This window comes from Macaca mulatta, chromosome X (assembly GCF_049350105.2).
Source record: "Macaca mulatta isolate MMU2019108-1 chromosome X, T2T-MMU8v2.0, whole genome shotgun sequence".
Classification (NCBI taxonomy): Eukaryota; Metazoa; Chordata; class Mammalia; order Primates; family Cercopithecidae; genus Macaca; species Macaca mulatta.
Window position 1 is genome coordinate 160457115 of NC_133426.1, and position 24687 is coordinate 160481801.

The window sequence follows — 24687 nt, forward strand, 5'->3', positions numbered from 1 at the left end:
GCAGGCACTGGGTCTCGAGAGGGTGCAAGGGGGATAAAGAGGAGAGAGTGCTTCATAGACTTTAATCTTTCCCGAGCCTCATGTCTATCGATGGCGTGAAAGGATCCTGACAAAAAGGAAGTGTAAGGCAAGTGGGCGTCTATATCCATTTCGCCAGGCTGGTGGTTACATAATTGGCAAGCAAGAGCTGTGGAGGGGCTGTCTGGGGAGGGCTTGCTGGATGCCCTTGACACCCAGGAGGAGGGAGGGAGCTAGCAAGCTAAGGCAGGTGGCCCTCCTGGCCCCTTAAGGTCCATGTGCTGGAGGCCCAGAGTTCTTGGAGTACAGTCTACACCTGGAGGAGACCCATTCTGGCCAGTCTGTGGCAGGGATGGCGTGCCGCCTCTGCCAGGCCAGTACCCCAAGCCCAATCAGCATCAGGGTGGTGCAAGTGCACAGGCGTGAGGTGATCAGTGATGAGGGGCAGGCACACAAGGTGGAGATAAAGACCAAGAGGACGGTTGCCAGTGAGAAGAGCAGACTCACGAACTTGAACAACATCTTCGGAGGACGGCTTTGGAGGTGCTCTGCTGCCTCCAGTCGGGTGACTTGCTGTAGCATCTCCAGCTTGGATATTCGGCTCTTGAAGGTCTCCATGATCTCCTGCAGGAGACGAAAATGCACGCACCAGAAGTCAGCACGCAACTGTGGTCGTTTATTGAGTTCCTAGGGGTGAGCAGCAAGCACTGTGGGGTGGCTATTCGAGGAGGCAGGCAGAGAGCCTAGAGCACATCCAGGGCAGAGGGGAGGGCGCAGGCTCTCCAACAACTGGGAAAGCTTCATCTGACCCAGCCGCACTCCCCCATCCACTGTCTCCCGAAGCTGAGGACCTCGTCAAGACACAACTACCCAGGGACGGGGGTGGGCGCTATGGAAATGGAACAGTGAGGAGAGGGAAGCCAGGTCTAAGGAGGGGTTCTGAGAGGGTGCTCCCTACACCCGCAGCCGCAGCAGAAGCAGCTCCACCCCAGATCTCCTGAGTCAGAGGCTCACGGGTGAGCACTGCAGCACCAGAGTGGCAAAAGCAGCTAAGCCAGATGGTGGGAAGCGGAGCGTGCGTGTAAAGGTCAGATGCTGCTAGCTCTGAAACAAATGTGTATGTGGCCGTTGAACACTCAGGAGGGGGCAGCTCGAGTGCCTTGCTTTGGTTTGGGGGTATCAGAATGGATTTGCTCATCTCTCCAGTCTTCTCACAAGGCTCCCCCAGGAGGTTCTCACCCATATTTCCTTGGCTCTCTCATAGGATAGATAGGCCATTCTCTCTTCGCTGCAGGCCAGATTGTGTTTCAGGTTGTAAATCTCATTCAGGTGTCCCTGCAGGCGATCATTCACCCGTTCTTCCATCAACGCTTGTCTTGGGAGCAAAAGAGAAAGTAAGATTCCTTCAGTACTTCACCCAGAGTTCATGCCAACAGCGAGCGGTCCTGACCTAGACCAGATTCGGGTTCAGCTTCTGCCTTCCTCCTCCCTCCCCAGGCTCTAGGAAAAGACTGCCTCCCGCTCCAGGTCTGCCTGGGAACACCCCAAACACACACCAGCCACACGCACACCAACATTCATATATATTTTATATGTAGTTACTCTTTTGTAACAGCTTTACAAGAATAGCCATAGACTAGAAGTTGTAGAAATGACAGTGTGAACTATCCGTGGGTGCTCGTCAATTCCGCAAATCCCCTAGGACCAGTGTGGAGTACGAAGTTTAGCCTGCAGTTACTCTATAGAAACATGGTGACTATAAGGATTGAAAAGTCACAAAAGACCACAGATTTCAGTACGATTCCACTAATTACGAAATGTCCAGAATAGGCAAATCCATAGAGACAGAAAGCAGATTAGTGGGTGCCAGGGGCTGGGGGTGGGGGATAGGCAGCGGCTGCTAATGAGTACAGGGTTGCTTTGGGGCTGATAAAAATACTCTGGAATTAGATAGTGGTGATGGTTGAACAACTCTGTGAATATACTAAAAACCAGTGAATTGTACACTTTAAATTGGTGAATTTTATGGGATGTGAATTATATCTCAATAGAGCTGTTATTTAAACAAAAAGAAAAAAGTGAATCATGGCAATAGTTGCACAACTCAGTAAATTTACTAAAAACCATTGAAATGTAGTTAAAATGGTGCATTTTATACTATGTAAATTATATCTCAATAGAGCTGTTAAAAAAACACAAGCAGGCCAGTTACAGCGGTTCACAGTTGCAATCCCAGCGCTTTGGGAGGCCAAGGCAAGAGGATTGTTTGAGGCCAGGAGGAATTCAAGACCAGCCTGGGCAACACAGTGAGACCCTGTCCCTACAAAAAAAATTTTTAAATTATCTGGGTGTGGTGGCACGTGCCTGTAGTCTCAGCTACTCTGGAGGCTGAGGCAGGAGGATCTCTTGAGCCCAGGAGTTCGAGGCTGCAGTGAGCTGCCATCACGCCACCGCACTCCAGCCTGGGCAGCAGAGTGAGACCCCATCTCTAAAAGAAAACAATCACTACCTGTTGTGTATATAATTATATAAGTAGTAAAAGTATAAAACCATGCATGGAAAAGATAAGCACCCAAATGAGAATGGCGAGGCCGGTATAGCGAGGCCAGAATACCAAGGAAGGAAGATGGTGCTGGAAAGGGGTAATGAGGACTTCAACTGAATATTTTCAAGTTTTATTTCCTAAAAAAAAGTAAGATTTGAAGTGAACATGGCAAATGTTAAGATTTCAGAAAGCTGGGGCTGTTAATTATGTTATCCTGTACATTTTCCCTGTGCTTGAAATACTTCATAATTTAAAAACTCCTTCAAAGTTCCTCTTTTGGCACCACAAAGAACAGGCCAGAAGGACAGAGGCCAGGGGGCCAGTGAGGGGGCTCTGGCACCACCGCTTACGCAGAAGAGAGAAGGCACCAGAGAGCGATGGAACCCATAGACTGGCAGGGCTGCCGCCCCAGGAGGCCCAGGAGGGTGGCGGCAGGCCTCAGGTGCAGGAGGTCTAAACGGTGGTGCTGACAGTGACGGGGAAAACGGTGACGACTTCTATTTGGTCCCGCTCCAAGGACTTGACCAACACCCACACGGAGAAATCCCCTGGGCACTGAATAAGCTGACAGCTCATTTGTTGAAAGCCAATTTGTCAAAAGCCGGTTCCTCGCAGCATTTCAAGGAATGTTTCATTTGCCTCTGCCCCAGGTCCCCGTTAAGAAGAGAGTCAGTGGACAACATGGACTAGGCTACTGCTCACAGAGAGGGGGAGTGGGTCGGCAGGACGGTCACCCCGAAAATAGATTCCTCATTACTGTCTTTCCATTTACATGAATGATCTAGCTGCGAGAACATTCAAGATTTTAAGTGTCCTCAGGAATATGAAGTCAATCTTCATCAATGTGTAGATAAAGACACATGAAGATATTTTTGAATGCATTCCTGAATAGCCTATTCAGATGTTAATAAACAATATTTTCATAAGGATATTCTCTCAGTCTCCCCTTCTCTCTGGCCCCCATCTCCTGGCCCTCTGGCAGCCACGCTCCCTTCTCTTCCTTGGTCAAGGACCCCTCTCTCTCCAACTCCTACAGTCACAGAGGCAAATGGACAACTCTGGAGAATGCTCTTATGAAGACAAAACAACGACCAGTCAACCCAGACACGCTCAAGACAGACCAAAGGTGTTAAGACCACCCTCTCCAACAAAAAGTGTTGTAAACTTTATTTATTTATTTTTTCAAACTAGTGTATTTTTATTTTTATGTTTTCAGACGGATCTCCTTCTGTTTGCCCAGGCTGGAGTGCAGTGGCACAATCTTGGCTTACTGCAACCTCCGCCTCCCGGGTTCAAGTGATTTTCCTGCCTCGGCCTCCTGAGTAGCTGGGACTACAGGCATGCACCATCATGCCCGGCTAATTTTTGTATTTTTAATAGAGACAGGGTTTCACCATGTTGGCCAGGCTGGTCTCCAACTCCTGACCTCTGGTGACCCGCCTGCCTCGGCCTCCCAAAGTGCTGGGATTACAGGCGTGAGCCATTGGGCCCAGCCAGAAAGAGTATATTCTTGATCATTTCTGAGAATTTGCTTTTGGCAAATTGAGCTAGAACCTAATCATGGCCCGCAACTTGGAGGAAAAGTCTGAGATGGAGAAACAGCTGTAGGAGGGGTCAATAGCCCGGGGGCAATCGACGCATGTGGCCAGGATGGATGAGCTCGCTCTGAGCAAATGTGCCAAAGCAAGGGGCCCTAGGGAGCTGCGGGAAGAGCCAACAAAACAGAAGCCAAAGTGGAAGGAAAATCACCAGGACGGCTCACACAGGAACCCAGAGGATGTAGGGATACAGTAGAAAGGTCGAACATACATGTAACTGGGGCCTTAGAAGGGGAGAAATGAGAGACTAGGGCAGAATCAACATTTGAAGATACAATGGCTGAAAATTTCCAAAACTGACAAAAGACATCAAGCCATAAACCCCAGTAGCAATGCGAACCCTAAGCAGGATGAATGCACAGAAAATCACACCAAGGGGAGAGTCAGCGGCACAAAACACGAGAAAGAAAATCACACCAAACATCATAATAGCAAAACCACTAAACAACAATGAAAAAGAAAAGATCTTAAAAGGAGCCTGAGGAAAACAAAACTGTGATCCGAGGAGCAACAAGAAGACAGGCAGCTGCCTTTTCAACAGAAACCATGGAAGTCAGAAGGGAATGATTTGTTCAAAATGCTTATTATTTCCAAAAATTAAGTGCCAACTTAGAATTCTATGTCCGGCAAAAAAACATCCTTCAGGGCCGGGCGTGGTGGCTCACGCCTGGAATCCCAGCACTTTGGGAGGCCGAGGCGGGCGGATCACGAGGTCAGGAGTTCAAGACCTGGCCAACATGGTGAAACCCCGTCTCTACTAAAAATACAAAAATTAGCCGGCCGTGGTGGCACATGCCTGTAATCGCAGCTACTCGGGAGGCTGAGGCAGGGGAATCGCTTGAACCCGGGAGGCAGAAGTTGCAGTGAGCCGAGATCTCACCACTGCACTCCAATCTGGGTGACAGGGTGAGACTACATCCCACAAAAAAAAAAAAAAATCCTTGAGAAATAAAAACGAATGATGGCATGTGTGAGGCAATCAGGTGACAGTGACCGCATATTTAACATTGTGGACTTGTTTTAAGACATTTTTGGTATGGTATTTAGGCTACATTAACAAAATGATCCATATTTCAGGTTCACACTGAAATATTTACAGATGAACTGATGTAATGTCTGTGCTTTGCTTCAACACAACAGGGATGAGAGGAGCCAGTTCAGAGAGCAGCTCAGACCTTAGGTCAGACCTCCTCAGAGATCCAAAGATGCAGGATGCTCTGACGTGGAGGAGAAGTCGGGGAAAAAATGGAAGTTCTTGTGCCTTCAAGTTAACACGACCTGAGCCTGCAACAAAGGCCTAAGCAGATACCTTGAGGAAAGTCAGCCCGAGACTGGATCCCTGGGGCTGAGAGGTCACAGAGCAACAGTGAAGCCTCTAGTAACCATAGCCTGTTATCTCCAAGCCTTGTCTGAAAGCAAAACATACCAGAACATTCTTGGGACAGAGGAGCTAGGGTCTGGATGCCCGCAAGGACCTGGTGTCCAGAAGGGAAAAAAAAGCATGGAGACCTGGCATATTCACTTCAGGGCATTTTCAATATGGCAGGAGGCTATAAGAAAATTTCACAACTGCCCACTTGTGGATACAGCCAGAAATACAAAGCAAGAGTGAAACTTTTGCCTACTCGGCACCTGAGCAGCTTCATTTTATTCAATTTTTATTGAGGTAAATTTCATGTAACATAAAATGAATGATTTTAAGGTGAACAATTCAGTGGCATTTAGCACATGTGGTGGTGTGCAACCACCACGGCTATTAATAGTTCCAAGACATTGGCCGGCTGCAGTCACGCCTGTGATCCCAGCACTTTGAGAGGCCGAGGTGGGTGGATCATGGGGTCAAGAGATCAAGACCATCCTGGCCAACATGGTGAAACCCCGTCTCTACTGAAAATACAAAAATTAGCTGGGCATGGTGGTGCACGCCTGTAGTCCCAGCTACTCGGGAGGCTGAGGCAGGAGAATCGCTTGAACCTGGGAGGCAGAGGTTGCAGTGACCCGAGATCACGCCACTGCACCGCAGCCTGGCAACAGAGCGAGACTCCGTCTCAAAAAAAAAAAAAAAAAAAAGTTCCAAGACATTCATCACCCCCTCGAAAAAATACCATTTAGCAGTCACTCCCCATTCCCATCACCGCAGTCCCTGGCAACCACCAATCTGCTTTCTGACTTGAGCAGCTTCTTATCTCTGAACCTCTACCAGCAACTTATGAATGAGAGATGGACAAGACCATCAGATGTGTGGAGACGGTCCTAGACAAGCTGCTAGAAAATGACAGACAACCAGAGTAAGGGGTAGTGGGGCATTGTAATGCTGTGGAGAGGAGAGGGCAGCAGGAATGACAAGCCCAGGAGGCATTGACTCAGGGAAAGAAGAGGAAGGCAGGGTCAGGTCGAGATCTTGGCCAAATCCCTGAGCTCATCAACCTAGGGTGCTCCATTGATGAATTTATCAAGAGTCATTGGCCAGGGAGTGGTGGCTCACGCCTGTAATCACAGCACTTTGGGAGGCCAAGGCGGGTGGATCATTTGAGATTAGGAGTTGGAGACCAGCCTGGCCAACATGATGAAACCCTGTCTCTACTAAAAAACCCAAAAATTAGCTGGGCATGATGGTGCATGCTGTAATCTCAGCTACTCAAGAGGCTGAGACAGGAGAACCACTTGAATCCGGGACGCAGAGGTTGCAGTGAGCTGAGATGGAGTCACTGCACTCCCTCCAGCCTGGGCAACAGAGTAAGACACCATCTCAAAAAAAAACAAAAAAAAAAAAAAAAAGAAAGAAAAAGAAAAAAGAAAAAGCCATTAACAACTTTTTTCTTTCTTTCCTTTTTTTTTTTTTTAATTGAGATAAGGTCTCACTCTGTCCTCTATCACCCAGGCTGGAGTACTGTGGCACAATCATACCTCACTGCAACATAAAACTCTCAGGCTCAAGCGAACCTCCTGTCTCAGCCTCCCAAGTAGCAGGGACTACAGGCATGTGCCACCAAGTCCGGTTAATACTTTTAAATTTTTTTGCAGAGATATGGTCTCACTTTGTTACCCAAGCTGGTCTCAAACTTCTGGGCTCAAGCAATCCTCCTGCCTCGACCTCCCAAAGCACTGGGATTGCAGTCACAAGCCACTACATCTGGCCCAATTTTTCTTTACAATCTTTCAAGGACTTAGTTTGTAGATAGGAAGCAGAAAGGAATTGTAAATTCAGTTCCATCAGCATCTACTTGGGGCTTACACACAAGTATTAATTAATACTCACAACAGTTCCAACAATAGTGGGATCATTATTACCTCCATGTTACAGATATGGAAACTGAGGATTGCAAACTTGAAGCACCTTGTCCAAGGTAATTCAGGAAATACCCGGCACAGAGGAGGCTGGGTCAGGCCTAAATCCAGAATCAGCCCTCCTGACCCTGCCCTGATGTTCCCAAGACACAGCAGATAGAGTTCTGGCATACGTGGAGGAGGAAAGCAGCCCAGAGGGCGAGCTGGGTCCCTTCAGGAAGGGAGGAAAAGCAGCACCCAGATTGATCCATGAAACAGGTACTCACAGAACAGCCATCATGTGTCAACATGTCTTTGGGCAGTCACTCGGACACACTGGCCAACCTGAATGTGCTGATATTTTGACGAGAACAATACAACACAAATGAATACCTACACAAGGGAGAGCAGTTTGGCGGGTGGGTGGTGCGAGAAAGGAAAAAGTAGGGGAGTGACAAAGGTTAGTCCAGAGTATACAAAGAGCTCTGACAACTCAACAATGAAAAAACAATCCAAGTTGAAAACAAGCCAAAGACTTGTTGGCTGATAAGCACATGAAAAGGGGTTCAGCACTATTAATCATCAGAGACAGGGTCACACCCACTAGTTTCATGGGCTAGGAGAGTGGTTCTCAACCAGGGGCAATTTGCTCCCCTCCGCTCCAAGGGACATTTGGCAGTCTCTGGAGAGACATTTCTGGTTGTTACAAATAGGTGGGGCATGGTAGGCTAAAATTGCCCCCCTGGGCTGGGCACGGTGGCTCACATCTGTAACTCCAGCACTTTGCGAGGCTGAGGTGGGCAGACTGCCTGAGCTCAGGAGTTCAAGACCAGCCTGGGCAACATGGTGAAATCCCATCTCTATTAAAAATATAAAATATTAGTTGGGTGTGGTGGCACGTGCTTGTAGTCCCAGCTACTTGGGAAGCTGAGGCAGGAGAATTGCCTGAACCCAGGAGGTGGAGGTTGCAGTGAGCCAAGATCGTGCCACTGCACTCCAGCCTGGATGACAGAGCAAGACTCTGTCTAAAAAAGAAAAACACCCACCCGCCCCTGCAAAAGATATCTATGTCATAATCCTTGGAAACTGTGAATGTTACCTTCTATGACCAAAAAAGGGGGCTTTCCAGAAGTGGTGAGTTTAAGGGTATTGAGATGCAAAGATTATCCCAGATTATCCTGGTGGGCCCTAAATGCCCATGTATGAGAGAGAGGCAAAAGGACATTAGACACGCACAGAGGAGAATGTCATGTGAAGACAGAACACAGGTTTGAAGATGCTGGCCTTCAGGACTGGAATGATGTGGCCACAAAATTAAGGAATTTGGCAGCCACCAGAAACTGGAAGAGGCAAAGATCAGTTTGTCCCCTAGAGCCTTCAATGAGAGTGTGTCCTCGCCTGATTTCAGCCCAGTGAAACTGATTTCAGCCTTCTAGCCTCCAAGACAGTGAGAGAATAACTTTCTATTATTTTAAGCCGTGAAGTTGGGGGCAATTTGTCACGGCACCATCAGCAAATTAATTCACCGCACCACTGGCATCAAGTAATTGGAGACCAGGGATGCTGCTCATCATCCTAGAATATATGGGACAGCCCCGCACAACAGAGAATCATTTGGTCCAAAATGTCGACAGTGCCAAGGTTGAGAGAACATGGGCTAGGGTGATGAAATTTTGGAGTCTAATTTCACCAAGTTGTGGCTGAACTTAAGAGGCTGAAATTTAAAAGACTGATCTTTCCAAACGTTGGCAACTGGAACTCTTACACACTCCTAGCGGGACTGTAAAATGGTATAACCATGTCGGAAAACCGTTCCTCTGGTGGCTTTTGTGTGTGTGTTTTTTTTTTTTTTTTTTTTTTTTTTTTTTTTTGAGATGGAGTTTCACTCGTTGCCCAGGCTGGAGCGCAATGGCACGATCTCGGCTCACTGCAACCTCCGCCTCCTGAGTTCAAGCGATTCTCCTGCATCAGCCTCCCGAGTAGCTGGGATTACGGGCATGTGCCACCACGCCTGGCTAATTTTGTATTTTTAGTAGAGACGGGGTTTCTCCATGTTGGTCAGGCTGGTCTCCAACTCCCGACCTCAGGTGATCCACCCACCTCGGCCTCCCAAAGTGCTGAGATTACAAGCGTGAGCCACCGCGCCTGGCCTTCCTCTTTCTTAAAAAGTTAAGCATACTGCTATGGTGTGCATGTCACCCCCAAAACTCATGTTGAAATTTAATGGCCATGTGATGGTGTTAAGGGGTGGGACTGGTAAGAGGGGATTAATATTAATATTGTTATCGTGAAAGTTTGGCCCCCGCTCGCTTTCTCACGCCCTCTTGCCCTTCTGCCTTCTGCCACAGGATGATGCAGTACAAAGGTCCTCACCAGCTGCCAGCGCCTTGACATTGAACTTCCTTTCTTTATAAACTACCCAGCCTGCGGTACTCTGTTACAGCACCAGAAAGTGGGACTAAGACACATAACACTTCCCCGTCATCGAGCAATTCCATATATGAAAGCATATGTTCACAGAAAGACTTGTACGAGAACGTTCATAGCAGCTTTATTCACTCGCCCAACTGGCAGCGGACCGGGGCATAAGCAACCTGCGGTGTCTCCATGCAATGGAATGCTGCCAAGCAATACGAAGCCATGAGCTACTCACACAGCTTGGGTGGATCTCAAAACAATTCCACGGAGCGAAAGCAGCCAGACGCAAAGCACTGCGCGCCGTGCGATTCCACTTACATGAGGTTCAAGAGGAGACCAAGCTAGAGTGACAGAAACCAGAACAGTGGCTGATTATGGGAGATGGGTGTTCACTGGAAGAGGGCGTGAGGGTACTGTCTGGGGTGGTGGCAAAGCTCTTTATTGGGATTTTAGTTGGCCAGGTGTAAACCTTTGTCAAAACTCGTTAAACTGTATGCCTAAACTTAAATGCAATTTCACTGTATAAAATTTACCTCAAAAAGGCCAGGCGCGGTGGCTCATGCCTGTCATCCCAGCACTTTGGGAGGCTGAGGCGGGTGGATCACCTGAGGTTGGGAGTTCGAGACCAGCGTGACCAACATGGAGAAACCCCATCTCTACTAAAAATACAAAATTAGCCAGGCGTGGTGGTGCATGCCTATAATCCCAGCTACTCGGGAGGCTGACGCAGGAGAATCGCTTGAACTCAGGAGGCGGAGGCTGCAGTGAGCCAAGATCGCGCCATTGCACTCCAGTCTAGGCAACAAGAGCAAAACTCCGTCAAAAAAAAAAAAAAAAAAAAAAAAAAAACTTTACTTCAAAAAACCCCACCTCCAAAAGAATAAAAGAAGAGGCCATTTGAACGTGGTAGCCTGGGAAGTCCCTTTGAGGAGAGGACATCAGAGCAGAGCCTAAAGGACAAGCTGAGTGTGGGAGTTTCCTGTGGCTACCATCACAAAGCGTTACAAACTTTGAGTGGCTTTCCCAGCAGAGACGGCCTCTCTCCTGGCTGGGGGTCCAGCAGTCCGAGAGGAAGGCGCAGGCGGAATTGGGCTCCTGCTGAGGACTGAGAAGGCGCCTCCACTCGGGGCCTCTGTCCCAGCTTCTGCTCTGCTGCCCATCTGCAGGCTTCCTTGGCTTCTGCCACGGCAGATCAGCCTCGGCCTCTGTCTCCACATGGCGTTCTCCCTCTGGGTGTGTCCGTGTCTCCGTCTCCCCTTTCTTTCAGGACACAGGTCACGTTACATTAGGACCTGCCCTTCTGCAGAATGACCTCATCCAAATCTAACTCATCACGTCCGCAACGACCCTGTTTCCAAATAAGCCAGTTCCTTGTCACCAAGTGGAGCCTTCAATGAGGTGATGCCAAGGCAGGTCTAGGGAACTAGAAATGGGGTAAGAAGCAATGTCCTCCAGCCAGGTGTGGTGGCTCACGCCTCTAACCCCAGCACTTTGGGAGGCCGAGGCGAGTGGATCACTTGAGGTCAGGAGTTCGAGACCAGCCTGGTCAACATGGCGAAATCCCATCTCTACTAAAAAATACAAAAAAGTAGCCAGGCGTGCTGGGGGGCGCCTGTAATCCCAGCTACTCGGGAGGCTGAGGCAGGAGAATCGCTTGAACCAGGGAGGCAGAGATTGCAGTGAGCCGAGATCACACCACTGCACTCCAGCCTGGGGGACAGAGTGAGACTCCATCTCATAAAAAAGAAAAAAAAAAGAAGCAATGTCCTCCTCACCGTCGGGTTTTCTCCTGGGACCATTTTACTCATCCAACAAAGAACAAAGATGTCCCAGCAACCCATGTACCCCAGGCATTCACCACTAGGGCTACAAGGGTGAAGGAGGAGGGTGGGCTGGGCAGGCTGGGACTGGCTATGGACCCCAGAGAGTAAAGATGGTTTTGCTGGCACCACACCCCCAACTCCAGGACTTGTCCATGCCCTGTCTACGGGGCCAAGCCTGAAACCTGACTGCCTTTCACCATCAAGCAGAAGTCAGCTGTACATCCTGTAAGAGAGGGAGAAGGACCCCCAGACCCTCCCAGAGCCCCCTGGCTCATTAGGAGGCTAGAGGGGGTCTCCTGCAACTCTCCATGCAAGGTGCCCAGATGAGACCTGGCCAGTCGAGACTTTCACTTGAAGGCTCCACATGCCTTCCTTGGGTGCCATCTCTTCTACCAATGAACATTTTCTGAGTTTCTCAAGCCTTCTTTCCTCCTGACCCACAGAGACGCTGAGGAACCGGGGCCTTCTGGTCCCCCAGGAGACTGGCTTGTGCCGAGGAGACAGGCCACTCACTGTGCATCTTCTTGGAGATCTGAAGCTCCCCCAATTTCCACAAGAAAGAAAGAGAAGCTTGGCAAAGACCCTTCCATCCAGAAGCATCAAGTTCGCGACGCCCGTGCTTCTCCTCAGCACACAGAGGGGAGAGTTACCAGGGGCCTCAAGCAACTCCAGCAGAAGCAGTCACAGTCCTTCCAGGGCCCAGGAATGTCCTCTGCAAGGACCCACAAACCCAGACCTCATGAAGGAGGAGACCCCAGGGCCACTAGCCCAGCCCCAAGCCTCCTGAGTCTAATTGTTGCTGTGATAGAGACCCTGCACGTTGCAGAATCAAAAAGAATATACCATGTCGCCTTTTTTTTTTTTTTTTTTTTTTTTTACCACAATCAACTTAAAAAATGTATTAAAAAGTAAGAACTGGCCAGGCACAGTGGCTCACATCTGTAACCCCAGCACTTGGGGAGGCCATGGCCAGGTGTTCAAGACCAGCCTGGGCAACATAGCAAGATCCCATCTCTACAAATAATTTTTTAAAAGTTAGCCAGGCATGGTGGCACATGCTTTGTACTCCCAGTTACTCGGGAGGATGAGGCAGGAAGATCGTTTGAGCCCAGGAGTTCAAGGCTGCAGTGAACTATGATTGCATCACTGTGCTCCAGCCTGGGCAACAGAGACCCTGAAAAAAAAAAAACAACGAACGAAAGAACGAAAGAAAGAAAGAAAGAAAGAAAGAAAGAAAGAAAGAAAGAGAATAAGAGAGACAGAAAGAAGAAAGAAAAAGAAAAAGAAAGAAAGAAGAAAAAGAAAGAAAAGAAAGAAAGAAAGAAAGAAAGAAAGAAAGAAAGAAAGAAAGAAAGAAAGAAAGAAAGAAAACAAACTTTTGCATATCGAAAGACTCAGGAAAAATAAAAAAGAAAGCCAGCCCTCATAATGAGATACCACTTCACAGTGACATCTGTTGGAAAAAAAAAAAAAAAAGGATAACGACAAACGTTGGCAAGGATGTGAGGCAACTGGAAGCCTTCAGCATTGCTGGTGGGAAGGTGGAGCGGCGCGGCTGCTGTGGGAAGACTCCTCTAAACATTACACCTGGAGTCACCACAGGGTCCAGCAATTCTACTCCTGATTATAGACCCCAAAGAATTGAAAACTGGTATTCAAATAAGTGGCATGTATGTGAGTGTTCAGGGCAGGGCTTCTCACAATAGCCAAAAGGTGGAAACAACTCAAACCTCCATCCACCGACGGACAGATAAACAAAATGTGGTCTACCCATGGACTGGAATATAAGTCAGCCATCAAGAGAATGAAGTACTGATACATGCTACAACATGAATGAACCTTGAAAACGGCGAAAGAAGCTAGACACAAAAGCCCACATATTGTGTGGTCCCATTTATATGAAAAGTCCGGAAGAGGCAAACCCACGGAGACAGAAAGCAGATTAGGGAACGCCTGGAGCCGAGGCTAGGAGTGACTGCATAGTGAGTCTGGAGGTCTCCTTCTGGGGTGATGAAAATGTTAGACAACTGTACAGACGTGACGGTTGGACCACACTGCAGATGTACTTAATGCACTGAATTACATGCTTCCAAATGGTTAATTTCACATTATGTGAAATTGTGTGAATTCTACACCAATTTTTTAAAGTGCTTGTCATAAATGTGTTTAATACAGTTGCTGCCTCAGCATCCAACTTTAGCAGTTGTACCCTGTCACCTTTGCCCTGGATAACACCCGTCCCTCCCTACCATGTGATTGTTTGCGATATAGCTCATGTGGTCCTCACCTCACTGACCCAAAACCCAACACATTCCATGGCTGCTGACCACGATAAAACCTAATGCTCAACACCAGAGTCATGTAAATCAGTTTCCTCCTTTGTGCATGTTTTCTTTAAACCAGCCAACCGCAACCCCCGCAGGAAAGCCTGTGGGATCCCTTCACACCCTGCGACCTTAATACAGGCACAGCCCCGGAAGCTTCCCCGCCCTTCGTTCTGGGCTTCGCTCTTGCACAACTGATGAGCTCAATCAGCTCCCTGCTGCATCCAGACTTCCCCTCTGCCTCCCATCAGCACACCTAACGTCTCTGCGATCTGAGTCATACATTTCTTTTTTCTGTTTTGTTTGTTTGTTTGTTTGTTTTTTGACACAGGGTCTCGCTCTGTCACCCAGGATGGAGTGCAGTGGTGCAATCATGACTCACTGCAGCCTCAACCTCCCAGGCTCAAGGGATCCCCGCTCCCACTCAGCCTCCTGAGTAACTGTGACTACAGGCACGCGCCATCACGCCCAGCTAATTTCTTTGAATTTTTTGTGGATACAAGATCTCGCTATGTTGCCCAGGCTGGTCTCAAACTCCTGAGCTCAAGCAATCTGCCCACCTCAACCTCCCAAAGTGCTAGGATTACAGGCGTGAGCCCCCGCGCCCAGCCCATGTCGCTGTTACATACATTTTCATCTGCCTCCTCATTGTGGCTCCCCTGACACACACATCCGAACCTAACGATCCCACGGGTCAGGGATCTCCTAGAGACTGGGTATCTCGGCTATGGCCACGCTCAGTAGAGACGTGCCAAGACCAAATTAAAAAGAAACCAGAATGGTAAAAACCACTACAGCCCTCTTGAAAGCAAACGGATTTAACTGTGATAAACAGCACAGGACTTGCAGTGTGGCTTCTCAGTTTGTGATGCACCAGAAGGGACGCAACAGTCACAGGGGGCCTGGCTGGTTGAAACACTTCTGCGTCCAGCTCATGTAAAAGTTTTGAAGAAGATTTTACGAAAGTATATGTTTTTATAATGCCATGAATTCCTGTGTCTCCTGCATCTAACTTAGCCACACAGCCAGGGTGTGGTGAAACGCTCTCAGGTCCACTCTTACCATCCACATAGGCTGCTTGTGCCTCTGTGAGACTCTGCTTCCCCAACCACAAAGTAGGCGTCTGAGGGCCAAAGAACAATGCTGCTTAACCTGGTGCCCCAGCTCAGTTACGAGCCCGTGACAACAGTGAAAAATCATCATCAGCCCTTTCTCCTCCTAGTAAATTTGGGCCCTGCAGACCTGCTTTTCTGCTCACGACGAACATTAGTAAGGATAGGCTCGCTGCTGCAGCAAACAACCAGAAATCCCATGTCACAGTCCAATGGGGGGTACTGGGTCAGAAGTGCAGGCTTCTGGAATTTGCAGCAAAAGTCTGAGACGGGGAGAGAGAGGTATTGCCCTGCTCCCCGGTAGTCACCCCTGTATCAAGAGGGGGTGAAAGACTCGGATTTGAGAGGGGTTAAGAGTTTACCCGAGCACAGCATTCTCATTGACCCATACGGTTTGGAAACATACGGGGAAGTTTGTAACTGCCACCAAACTCTGTTGTTGCTTAATAGAAAGCTGACTGGGTAAGTGTGATTTTGGCAAAAGGGTCTTTAATGCTCCCAAGATTTTAGATTTGGTTGCCATGTCCTATGAAAATAACCTCCAAGAGACACCTGTGACTCTGACTAGTCATCTCATTGATAGTGGTTGTCCTGTAATATTCTTTGATTGTCCTTTAACAGATTCTTAGGCTATGTAAACACTGGCAAAATTTCCCTGGGGAAACTAAAGAGGATGATTCCCACGTGCCTCTTCCCCTGCATCAGGCACTAAAAGGACTGCGGAGTTCTTCTTTTCATGCAAATGCTGAGAATCTTGGCTCACCTAAGGGAGTCACTGCCTCCCTAGCCAGGACTCTGGAGGGACTGGCGTTAATTAGCCACAGACTGCAGCGAGGGGGATAGAATGTGACACCCCCTGAGGGCCCATGGAAACCCAGAGAACGGTCCCAGTCGGAATGGAGAGAATCCGTTGAGAGACTGAGTTTGCCTTTTTTTTTTTTTTTTTTTCCAATTGGTAGGCCCTAGCCTTATCTTAGAGGGAAAGAAAATCGAGCTAGGGCAGGGTGCGGTGGCTCACGCCTGTAATCCCAGCACTTTGGGAGGCCGAGGCAGGCGGATCACGAGGTCAAGAGATTGAGACCGTCCTGGTCAACATGGTGAAACCCCGCCTGTACTAAAAATACAAAAAATAACCGGGTGTGCTGGTACACGCCTATAGTCCCAGCTACTCGGGAGGCTGAGGCAGGAGAATCGCTTGAACCTGGGAGGTGGAGGTTGCAGTGAGCCGAGATCGTGCCACTGCACTCCAGCCTGGCGACAGAGCGAGACTCCGTCTCAAAAAAAGAGAAAAAGAAAAAGAAAATCGAGCTACTGCACGGCGCAGAGAAAGCGCTCACCAGAAGGCAGTCATTTTTGAAATAAGTATCTGAGACCCGACCTGTGCCCAGCTCAGCTAGGAGCACGGGTGAAGAGACCAGAGCTGGCGAGGCGACTCCGGTCCTGACTCCCACCTTCCCGGCAGACTGGGACCAGAGGACGCCACCTCCCTAACTAGTGCCAGGTGTCTACCGGACTCTTGCCACCCCCATGTTGTCTCCTGCCACCACAGAGTCAGGGCCAGCCGCTGTGCCGCTGCAACCACCTGGCAGGGGCTGCCGAGCTGGAGCATTTTCGCCAGCAAGGGTCAAGGCAGGTGTGGGACTGCAGGGAGAGGGCCGGTCGCCCCACGGCAGGGCCCAGTCGCTAAGAGAAGCATGGACCTGCTCTTCCAACTGGCCCCTCACCCTGGCTCTCCAGGCTCATGTCCTGGCTCCCTTTCACCCTCCCAGAGGTGGCTCCCAGGAGCGGTTCCTCCTCTGCTTCCAGTCCCCAAAGCCAAGGCCTCACCTACACTTCTCCTCCTGAAGGGACTCCAGCAACAGCTGCAGGTCAGTCAGAGACCTCTCCTTTAGGCTGTGATAGGACGCCTGGAGGCTGATGTGGAACCTCTTGGCTTCTTCCAGCTCTTCCTTTACCTTCTGCAATATCAGGTTTTGTTGCCGGGCCACATCCTCCGTCTCTAAGCGCATCCCCTGCTGTGAGCTCTGGAAGCGACTCTCCTCGGTGAAGGGTGTGCTAGCATCGGGCAGGTTGACGGGCCTGTCTTCCCCACTCGGCATGGGGGGCTCTGAAAGCAGGGCCTTCTCGCTGGGTGGCTCGCAGTTGGCTGGGTCGCTTTCTGCCATCAGCAGTAAGCCCTTGGGCCTGCAGCCTTCCTCCAGCTCCTGGAGCTGCTGGTGACACTGGCGGAGCCTGTGCTCGATCTGGGCGATGGTGGCAGAGGCGCGCTGGTTCACCTTCTCAAAGGCCTGCCGGATGTGCGGCACCTGGTGCCGGTCTGCTTTGGACACCAGCTTGAGGTAGCTCACGGTGTTGCCATCCCGACTGGCCTTCTCCACTCTCAGCTGCTCTGAGAGGTAGAGGATGCGGTGCCTGACACTATCCTGTAAGTTGTGGGCTAGGCCCCCATCTGAGAGGCTGGAAGGGCCACTGGGGCCGTCTTCGCTGGATGACAGGGACCTGCATGAAGGCACATTGGAGGGGAGGGTTGCGCTGGGGCTCCTGGTGTGTTCCGCCTACATTGGGAAACAAGAAATCACAATACGGTGCTCTGTGAGCCGCAAAGTGTGAGAGAATTGGACACGTTATGACTCCATAAAATACCTCCACATATGCATGGATACTTACACACGCAAGATTTGTGCGTTCAAGATGGGTCCGACGCAGACTGGGGAGGTGATGCTCATCTTCAGGGCTCCTCTCCCCTCCTTTTCAGCGTCTGACTCCTTGCTCTACATTTTGTGCCTCACTACGACCGACAGGTGGCCAGACTCCCTTCTACATCTGCCTGTTTTTGCACTGCACTCCTATTTTCTCTTCCAAAAATTACCAATTGTGGGTCTCACTTATAAAGAGCTGTTCTTGTAAACTATGGAATAAACATTTCCGTTAACCCTTACAGCTTGCTGTATTGCTACTCCCAGGGAGACAGGAAGGGTTAGGCAGAGAGATTTGCCTCCTAACAGGTTCATTCATTCATCCAATCATTCATTCAACACATATTTTGAGTGCCTACCATGTGGTACAGAAGCCAGATACATTCCTTGATCTCATACAGCTTACAGTCTAGGGTAGAAAATTTTATTGTAACACAAAAGAATGAGTCTCTCACATGGTGAGGGGGTTAACGTTGCCTTTGACAAACAGCCCAGTTCAAATCCTGGCTCTACCACTCTGAGACCTTGAGCAAGTTAATAAACTGCTCTGAGGCTCAGTTTTCTTACCTCTAAAACAAAGATGGCAAGAGAAGCATAGCTGGAACCCAGCCCACCAGGGCAGACTGGGGAGCAAGGAGCTAGGAGACGGAGGTGGGGGGCAGCTCAGGTGCAGCCTCTGCTCTGTTTCTACTTTTTTTTTTTCTCTTTTTTGAGATGGAGTCTCACTCTGTCACCCAGACTGGAGTGCAGCGGTGCAATCTCAGCTCACTACAACCTTCACCTCCCGGGTTTAAGCAATTCTCATGCCTCAGCCTCCCGAGTAGCTGGGATTACAGGTGTGCACCACCACGCCCAGCTAATTTTTGTATTATTAGTAGAGACAGGGTTTCACCATGTTGACCAGGCTAGTTTCCAACTCCTGACCTCAAGTGATCCTCCCGCCTCAGCCTCCCAAAGTGCTGGGATTACAGGTGTGAGCCACCGAGTCTGGCCTATACCTCAATTTTTAAAACGCAAAGTGGTACCACTATGCACCCAGTAGATTGGTCAAACTCAGACAGACTAACAACGATGAGTGTTGGCAAGGATATAGAGCAACAGGAACTCTCAACCATTACTGGTGGGAAGCAAATTTGTACTACCACCACCTTGGAAAAGCACTTGACAGTATCACAAAGTTGAAGACATGCATACCAAATGATCCAGCAACTGCATTCGTAGGCAATATTCCCAGGAGACAAATACACTGATGTTCCCAATATCCAACAACTAGCAACAAACCACCTGCCCAGAAAGTGTAAGTAAACCGTAATATATGCAACAATATACTACTGTACGGCAATGAGAATGAACTACAGCCTTGAAAAACATGAATACATTTCACAAGCATAATGCTCAACAAAAGAAACCAAACAGAAAATCCATACTACAAATGGTTCCATTTACACAAATTCCAAGAGCAGGCAAAACTAAACGATATTGTATAGGGATGACTACGCCGGCAGGAAAGCATAAAGGGCAGCATGGATGCTGGCAACAGAAACCCCAGGATGGTGGTTCCCACCAGGGCGGGAGAAGGTGATTATGATTGGGGTGACAGTGGAGGCTGCGGTGCCTGGCCTGAGTAGTGGTTAAATGTGTGTTCACCTTATCGTTATTTCCTAAAACATACATCAATGTTTTCTGCACCTTTATATACATATGCCAGATTTCACAGTTTTAAAACTATTTAAATGTTCAATATAGGCCAGGTGTGGTGGCTCATGCCTGTAATCCCAGCACTTTGGGAGGCCGAGGTGGGCAGATCACTTGAGGTCAGGAGTCCAAGACCAGTCTGGCCAACAGGGTGAAACCCCATCCATACAAAAAAAAAGCCTGGCATGGTGGCTCACACCTATAATTCCAGCACTCTGGGAGGCCGAGGCAGGCGGATCACCTGAGGTCGGGAGTTCAAGACCAGCCTGACCAACATGGAGAAACCCCATCTCCATCAAAAATACAAACTTAGCTAGGTGTGGTGGCACATGCCTGTAATGCCAGCTACTCCGGAGGCTGAGGCAGGAGAATCGCTTGAACCCAGAAGGCAGAGGTTGCAGTGAGCTGAGATCGCACCATTGCACTCCAACCTGGGCAACAAGAGCAAAACTCCATCAAAAGAAAGAAAGGAAGGAAGGAAGGAAGGAAGGAAGGAAGGAAGGAAGGAAGGAAGGAAGGAAGGAAGGAAGGAGTATGCAGAATGCAGCACAGAGGCACAAAGAAATAGAAAACTTGAAAAATAGAAGACATGGAAGGTAGCGTGAGTAGGTCTAACAAAAATGCAATTGTCATACCAGAGAGAGAAGACAGAGAGAATGAAGCAGCAACAATATATATATAATTTTTTTTTTTATTGAAAAGGAGTCACACTCTGTTGCCTAGGCTGGAGTGTCATGGCACGATCTCGGCTCACTGCCAACCTCTGCTGCCCGGGTTCAAGCAATTCTCGTGCCTCAGCCTCACGAGTAGCTGGAACTACAGGTGCGTGCCACCACGCCTAGCTAATTCTTTTGTATTTTTAGTAGAGATGGGGTTTCACCATGTTGGCAAGGCTGTTCTCAAACTCTCAACCTCAGGTGATCCACCCACTTCGGCCTCCCAAAGTGCTGGGATTACAGGCATGAGCCACCATGACCAGCCGCAGCAGCAATATTTTAAGAGATAACTCCCTAAGAACTTTCCAGAACTGAAGAAAGACACAAATTCACAAATTCAAGAAGCCCAATAAATCCTAAGCAGGGAAGACAGAAATAGGTCCACACCTAGGCACAAGATTTTTTTTTTTTTTTTTTAAACAGAGTTTCGCTCTTGTTGCCCAGGCCAGAGTGCAGTGGTGTGATCTCGGCTCACTGCAACCTCTGCCTCCCGGGTTTAAGCGATTCTCCTGCCTCAGCCTCCCAAGTAGCTGGGATTACAGGCGCCCGCCACTATGCCCAGCTAATTTTTGTATTTTTAGTAGAGAGAGTGTTTCACCATGTTGGCCAGGCTGGTCTGGAACTCCTGACCTCAAATGATCCACCCGCCTCGGCCTCCCAAAGTGCTGGGATTACAAGCATGAGCCACTGCACCCGGCCGACACAAGATGTTAAAAGCAGCCAGAGGAAAAAAGCTGATTACCTTTAAAACCATGACTTTTCGACTGCAGGCTGCCTTCTCAATAGCATCAATGCAATCCAGAAGATAGTTGACTGATACCTTCAACACGCTGAGAGAATAACTGCCAGAGAGAAAAAAATAGGTCACATTCAAAGAATCAGAAGTCAGAATGGCTTCAGACTTCAGCAACAGCATGGGGAACTAGAAGACAATGAAGTACTGGCTGGGCACGGTGGCTCACGCCTGTAATCCCAGCACTCTGGGAAGCCCAGGCAGGCAGATCACTTGAAGTCAACAGTTGAGACCAGCCTGACCAACATGAGGAAACTCTGTCTCTGCTAAAAATACAAAACTTAGCCGGGCATGGTGGTGGGTGCCTGTAATCCCAGCTACTCGGGAGGCTGAGGCAAGAGAATCACTTGAACCCAAGAGGCAGAGGTTGCAGTGAGCCGAGATGACGCCCCTGCACTCTAGCCTGGGCGACAGAGCAAGACTCCATCTTAAAAAAAAAAAAAAAAAAAAAAAAAAGACAATGAAGTGCTGCCTTCAAAATTCTGAGGGAAAGATGATTTCCCAGCCTAAAATTCTACACCCCAACTGTCTACTGTGGGGTTAGACTAAAGACATTTTTAGACATGAAAGAGTTCAGTACACCATTGACAAATCTAAGAATTCATTAACTGTTTAAAAAGCAAGTCTTGCCAGGGCAGTGGTGTGCACCTGTGGTCCCAGCTACTCAGGATGCTGAGGCAGGAGGATCACTTGTGCCCAGCAAGTAGAGGCTACAGTGACCTGTGACTGTGCTACTGCCCTTCAACCTGAGCAACAGAGTGAGTGAGAACTTGTCTCAAAAAAAAAAAAAAAAAAAAAAAAAAGGGAGCGGTGTGTGGTGGCTCACGCCTGTAATCCCAGCACTTTGGGCAGCCAAGGCGGATGGATCACTTGAGGTCAGGAGTTTGAGACCAGTATGGTCAACATTGTGAAACACTGTCCCTACTAAAAATACAAAAATTAGCTGGGCTTGGAGGCACACCCCTGTAATCCCAGCTACTGGGAAGGCTGAGGCAGGAGAATTGCTTGAGCCCGGGAGACGGAGGTTGCAGTGAGCCGAGATTGCACCACTGCCCTCCAGCCCGGCTGACAGAGTGAGATTGTCTCCAAAAAAAAAAAAAAAAGTAATCACTAGAAAAGAAGCTACATATGTACATAACATCCAAATAACCAAGGGGAGAAAAAAATGGGACTTGATTAATAATAATTTAAAAAAAAAAGAAAGAAAGGGGAAACAAAACAAAACAAACAAAAACAAGGGCTGGGTATGCTGGCTCATGCCTGTAATCCCAGCACTTTGGAAGCCAAGGTGGGTGGATCTCTTGAGCCCAGGAGGTCGAGACCAGCCTGGGCAACATGGCGAAACCCCTGTCTCTATTAAAAAATAATTAATGCAAAAATTATCCTGGAGTGGTGGTGCACACCTGTAGTCCCAGCTACCCAGGAGGCTGAGACGGTAGGATCACTTGATCCCGGGGATGTCGAGGCTGCCGTGATCGCACCACTGCCCTCCAGCCAGGGTGGCAGACTGAGATCCCATCTCAAAAAATAAATAAATAGGCTGGACGCGGTGGCTCACGCCTGTAATCCCAGCACTTTGGGGGGCTGAGGGGGGTGGATCACGAGGTCAGGAGATCAAGGCCATCCTGGCTAACACGGTGAAATCCCGTCTCTACTAAAAATACAAAAAATTAACCGGGCGTGGTGGTGGGCACCTGTAGTCCCAGCTACTCAAGAGGCTGAGGCAGAAGAATGGCATGAACCCGGGAGGCGGCGCTTGCAGTGAACCGAGATCACACCACTGCACTCCAGCCTGAGTGACAGAGCGAGACTCCGTCTCAAAAAGTTAAAAATAAATAAATAAATAATAAATAAATAAATAAATAAAAGCAAACAAATAAGAAAAACAAAGCTTGAAATATATCTAATAGATAAAGGGCTAATCATCACATATATAAAGAACTGCAAATCAGTAAACTAAGAGCAAATAACCCAATATAAAGACGTTAAACGGTAGCCACGGACATCTCAGACAAGACGAAAAACGAAAGGCAGTAAAACCTATGAAAAAACGTCTAATTGCAAGGTGATCAGGGAATAGTAAACGAAAAGCAACGATTAAATACTATTTTCTCATCCACCAGAACACCAAAAATTAAAAAGCCTAACAACGTCTAGGGCTGGTGAGAATGTAGCAGAAGGCGATGTCACATACTCTGCAAGTGGGAATCTAAACAGGTTCAGGGTTTTTTTTTTTTTTTTATCGCAATTAGGTGGCGTGTTAAATTTTTTTCTTGAGACGGAGTTTTGCTCTTGTTGCCCAGGCTGGAGTGCAATGGCTCGATCTTGGCTCAACGCAAGCTCGACCTCCCAGGTACAAGTGATTCTCCTGTCTCAGCCTCCCAAGTAGCTCGGAGTACAAGTATGCGCCACTATGCCCAGCTAATTTTTTTGTATTTAGTAGAAATGTGGTTTCACCATGTTAGTCAGGTTGGTCGCAAACTCCTGACCTCAGGTGATCCACCCACCTTGGCCTCTCAAAGTGCTGGGATTACAGGTGTGTGCCACTGTGCCCAGCCACTTTTTTTTTTTTCAGACGGAGTCTTGCTCTGTAGCCCAGGCTGGAGTGCAGTGGCGCCATCTTGGCTCACTGCAACCTCCGCCTTCCGGGTTCAACCGATTCTCCCGCCTCAGACTCCCAGTAGCTGGGACTACAGGTGCCCACCACAGCCTGGTGCGCTGGCTCACACCTGTAATCCCAACACTTTGGGAGGTCGAGTTTGGCAGATAACCTGAGGTCAGGAGTTTGAGACCAACCTTGCCAACACGGTGAAACCCCCGTCTCTACTAAAAATACAAAAAATTAGTCAGGCGTGGTGGCGCACGCCTGTAATCCCAGCTGTTCAGGAGGCTGAGGCAGGAGAATCGCTTGAACCCAGGAGGCGGAGGTTGCAAAGAGCTAAGATCGAGCCGCTGCACTCCAGACTGGGCGACAGGGCGAGACTCTGTCTCAAAAAAAAAAAAAAAAGTAAACGCACGTTCCCTTTAACCATGGGAGCCCAAGGGGCATTCAGCCTGTGGCGTGACCAGGCGGCCTGACTTGAGGTCACATAGAAATTCGGCATTTTTGAACCGACACACAGTACTTGGGATCCCGAATGTCTGGACTTGGGCACAGAGCTGTAGAGCTGGGGCCGTTGGGAGCCATGCTAGTTCTAGGTCGGTAGGTCACCTCAGAGGTAGGGAGAAGGTTCTCTGAGACCGACATGGGGGCTAGCGCAGGCACCACCGGACATGGGGCATTTCAGACAGAGGGCGAGCACATTTCCTAGTTACCAGGGTTCACTCAAGTCACGGTCACGTCACAGTCTGGCAATGGGCTAACCTCACCTCAACAATCACACGGGGCTTGCCTCATAGAATGTTCTAGAAAGAGAAGGCTGGCGCAGGCACCACTGGTCTCAGAACTCTGAGCATTCCTTCCCTCCGCCTGCTCCCGCCACAGCCCGGGCTGTTGTGGGGGAGGGGTTACCATTTAAAGCAAAAAAAAATGCGCCACAGCACCTCCCCCCTTGCTTTACGGTTGCGGCTGCACGTGCCACGTGCAGCATCACCACGTGACACATGCCGCACCACACAGCTAGTGCCGGAACCTTTTGCGCATAGAAAGAAGACCCTGCACCCGCGCGGAGGGAGCCCTTTT

At 49.0% G+C, this 24687-nt stretch overlaps 1 protein-coding gene across 4 annotated transcripts; it reads right to left on the bottom strand.

The window, feature by feature from the left end:
• Positions 1 to 50: 50 nt before the first annotated feature.
• On the bottom strand, positions 51 to 24586 carry TEX28 (testis expressed 28). Of its 4 annotated transcripts, none has more exons than XM_015128548.3 (5): positions 24375 to 24586; positions 20955 to 21054; positions 16933 to 17660; positions 1258 to 1393; positions 51 to 642 (listed from the first exon to the last, which is right to left on the bottom strand). In XM_015128548.3, exons 2-5 carry the CDS (start codon positions 20964 to 20966, stop codon positions 286 to 288), a joined length of 1233 nt encoding a protein of 410 aa, XP_014984034.3. In that variant the 5' UTR covers positions 20967 to 21054; positions 24375 to 24586; the 3' UTR covers positions 51 to 285. The 4 variants fall into 4 exon arrangements, with proteins under 4 accessions (XP_014984034.3, XP_001089908.3, XP_077845100.1 ...); XM_001089908.5 differs by lacking the exon at positions 24375 to 24586 and adding an exon at positions 24217 to 24310; XM_077988974.1 differs by lacking the exon at positions 24375 to 24586 and adding an exon at positions 23513 to 23649.
• Positions 24587 to 24687: the final 101 nt, after the last annotated feature.